General features: G+C 39.8%; 1 protein-coding gene across 1 annotated transcript; it reads left to right on the forward strand.

Annotated features, from left to right (window-relative positions):
• The first annotated feature begins 408 nt into the window (after positions 1-408).
• LOC111377406 (dirigent protein 24-like) lies at positions 409-1,757 on the forward strand. The gene has a single exon (XM_023000501.1). It carries the CDS (start codon positions 447-449, stop codon positions 1,650-1,652), a length of 1,206 nt encoding a protein of 401 aa, XP_022856269.1. The 5' UTR covers positions 409-446; the 3' UTR covers positions 1,653-1,757.
• The last annotated feature ends 1,314 nt before the right edge of the window (positions 1,758-3,071 follow it).

Genomic DNA, 3,071 nt, shown 5'->3' on the forward strand with positions numbered 1-3,071 from the left:
CGTCGTTTTTGCTCGAGAGATGAAAAAAAATTGCTACAGTGCGTGAAATGAAAGAATCTACTTTTCTTTCTATAGTAACGAACATTGCCATTTTTATATAGTAGTAAAAAACACTTTTTTGAAATGACAAACAATTTGTATTCAAGAGAGAGCCAACACATTCGGCTTTAGCGAACTAGTGACAGATAAAAAGACAGGTGACATGGCGTCAGTCGAGTTTATAACTTAAATCATAGTTCCTAACCCATATCAACTAAACCAAAAAGCTATACCTCTTTAATCAAGAATTTAGATTTTTCACAATACTAACTTCATAATTAACAACTCCACTTTTTAGTATAGCATACTTTAAATCTATATAAACCCATTTACGATCCAATCTTTATCCATCCAACTATCTTTATAATTCATACTTTCCCTTCTCTTATACTTGTTCATATCGTAAAATGGCTAAACCAATTATTTGCTTATTTTTGCTAGCCATCACTTTTGGAAATGCCAATGCAGCAAGAATCCTTGATGAAGTAACTCCACAAATCCCACTCCCTGCACCCAACGTGCCTCAACCATCTTATCCAACGGAGCTCGATAATCCCGATATAGTACCACCACTCGTAGCGGCTCCTGCCACCTCCACCACTGTTAGCCCTTCCCTCCCTATAGAACCAGCGGCGCCTGTTATCCCACCTGTGCAAGATGTGCCCGATACTGAGGTTGCACCAATAGCTACTACCACTGCCACCACGTCCCCTAGCGGGATCACTGCCACCACCAACACCGCTGTTAGCCCTTCTATCCCTACAGAACCAGCTACTCCTGATATCTCACCTGTGCAAGATGTGCCCGATACTGAGCATGCGCCAGTAGCTGCTACCCGTGCCACCGCATCCCCTAGCGGGACCGCCACCACAGCTGCCACCACGACTGCCACTGGTGCAACCGTGGCAAATCCTATTCCAGATCACTCCACGTTGTCCTTCTTCATGCATGATATCCTCGGAGGCTCACATCCTTCCGGCAGGGTAGTAACCGGAATCGTGGCCAATTCCGATGCCAATAGCCTCCCATTCTCAAAGCCAAACAACCAAATCTTCCCCATCAATGGTGGCGTTCCACTCAACACCATCAATGGCGTAGTCAACAACAACAACTACCCCTTCCTCGTCGGCCTAAATGGCTCACCAACCAACTCCAACTTCCAGAACAGCGGCAACAACGACATCGTTAACGGTGGAAACAACCAAGCATTCGTCACAGCTGGGCAACTTCCGGCCGGCCTAACGCTCCAACAGCTCATGTTTGGCTCCGTCACCGTTGTTGATAACGAGATAACAGAAGGACACGAATTGGGTTCAGCAGTTCTTGGAAAAGCTCAAGGATTTTACTTAGCAAGTTCTTCAGATGGCAGTACCCACACTCTTGCATTGACAGCATTATTTCACGGTGGTGAGCATGAAATAGATGACACCATTAGTTTCTTTGGCATCCACAGGACAGCTACCCCAATTTCTCACATTGCTATTGTTGGCGGAACTGGAAAGTGTGAGAATGCAAAAGGTTATGCCACCATTGAAACTCTTCCCCATGTGGACCAGCATACTACTGATGGAGTCGAAACTATTACACATTTCACTGTTTATCTTACTCCCTAGAGGATTTGCATTACGATATTTATCGAGTTATTCAAGTCATGTTGGGTTAATTTAGATGATGATGATGTAAAATATCGTTTAATTAATGTTGTGAGTTCTTAATCATCCTAGGTGCCTTAAAACTTGAATTATAGTTATGTATTAAGACTGGACGAGAAGCAAGTTACCATTCCATTTTTGATGATGTGCCAATGCGGCACTGTAAAATCTGGATACAGCCCGGCAAAATGGCTAGCAAAGGGCTACTCTGAATCAACTTCATATAATTTGGGCAGTTGGTGGAAATTTATAAAGTAATGTAATTTACATAAAAAAAATTAAGAGCTTCACCAGACATGCTTTCTTGGATCTGCTCCTATCTTGTGGTATCCTGATAAGGCGTCATTAGGTTTAGTGCTGGACATAATGTGTAACAGATGCTCGCAAGCCGAAGAGAACAATCTCCAAGGCATCTTAACATGCCAAGCAGTCACTTTTTGTGATAACATCGAAAATATATATTTGACCTCGAATACTACTCTACATTTGAAAGTTATCTCTTGAGACTCAAATTTTTGGGTCAAATCGTCTTTTATAGATGGAAGTTATCTCTTGAAAATTTCTGATATGACAGCCGGAGGGATACTTGACCCATTGCCATTCGTAGTAGGATTTTTCTACTTGTCAATTGACACCCGGTGTACAAATCCCTCCTTTGTGAGGGGTCACACAATCAACCTTGATGTACAAGTAGAAAAACCATTCGTAGTAAAGATGTAAATTTGTGTCAATAATTAAAAAATGGTGGCCTTTTTTACAATCATAATATTTGCCATTATAAAACTCAGAAAATTAGCTACTTAGGTTACTGTAACCCCCCCGCCCCTCTCTCTCTCTCTCCCCGGCGGGCTTCAGTACCTGCAGAACCCCCAATAAGGTAAAGGTAAAATCATTCCTCTCTTTTTCGTCAAATTAAAATAATGCATGTATTTTTAAGGAAATATTGGGGTCTAGAAATTATTATTATTATTATTTTATCATAGTCTAGAAATGTTTTATGTTTACAGATGTTTGATCTTTTGTTAATTTTCTTGTGTTTAAATTACAAATTGGTAATGATTCATTGTTTGTCATTATTGACTTGCACAGGAAAGAGAGAGAGAGAGAGAGTTCCCAATGGGTTTTGATGCATTACGTGTAAATTGTGGTTTTTCTCATGTAGTTTATCAAAACTGCTGAAAATATTGTTGGACTTGGAAAATTTTTGAGGTATTCATGATTTTCTTGTTATTTAATCATTTGTATTGAGAATATAATACTCCCTCTGCCCCATTTATATAGGTTATTTTGTTTTTTACATGAATTAAAAAATCTTATTTAGTTCCTGTTTGATGAGGATTAAAATCAGATTTTTAGTTGATTTTGATAAAAGTTGTTGAA

The sequence above is a fragment of the Olea europaea genome, unplaced genomic scaffold, assembly GCF_002742605.1.
Source record: "Olea europaea var. sylvestris unplaced genomic scaffold, O_europaea_v1 scaffold1650, whole genome shotgun sequence".
NCBI classification, from domain to species: Eukaryota; Viridiplantae; Streptophyta; class Magnoliopsida; order Lamiales; family Oleaceae; genus Olea; species Olea europaea.

Bases quoted from the DNA above. Each gene is read 5' to 3' on its own strand.
- LOC111377406 (XM_023000501.1), top strand. From the start codon at position 447: ATGGCTAAACCAATTATTTGCTTATTTTTGCTAGCCATCACTTTTGGA.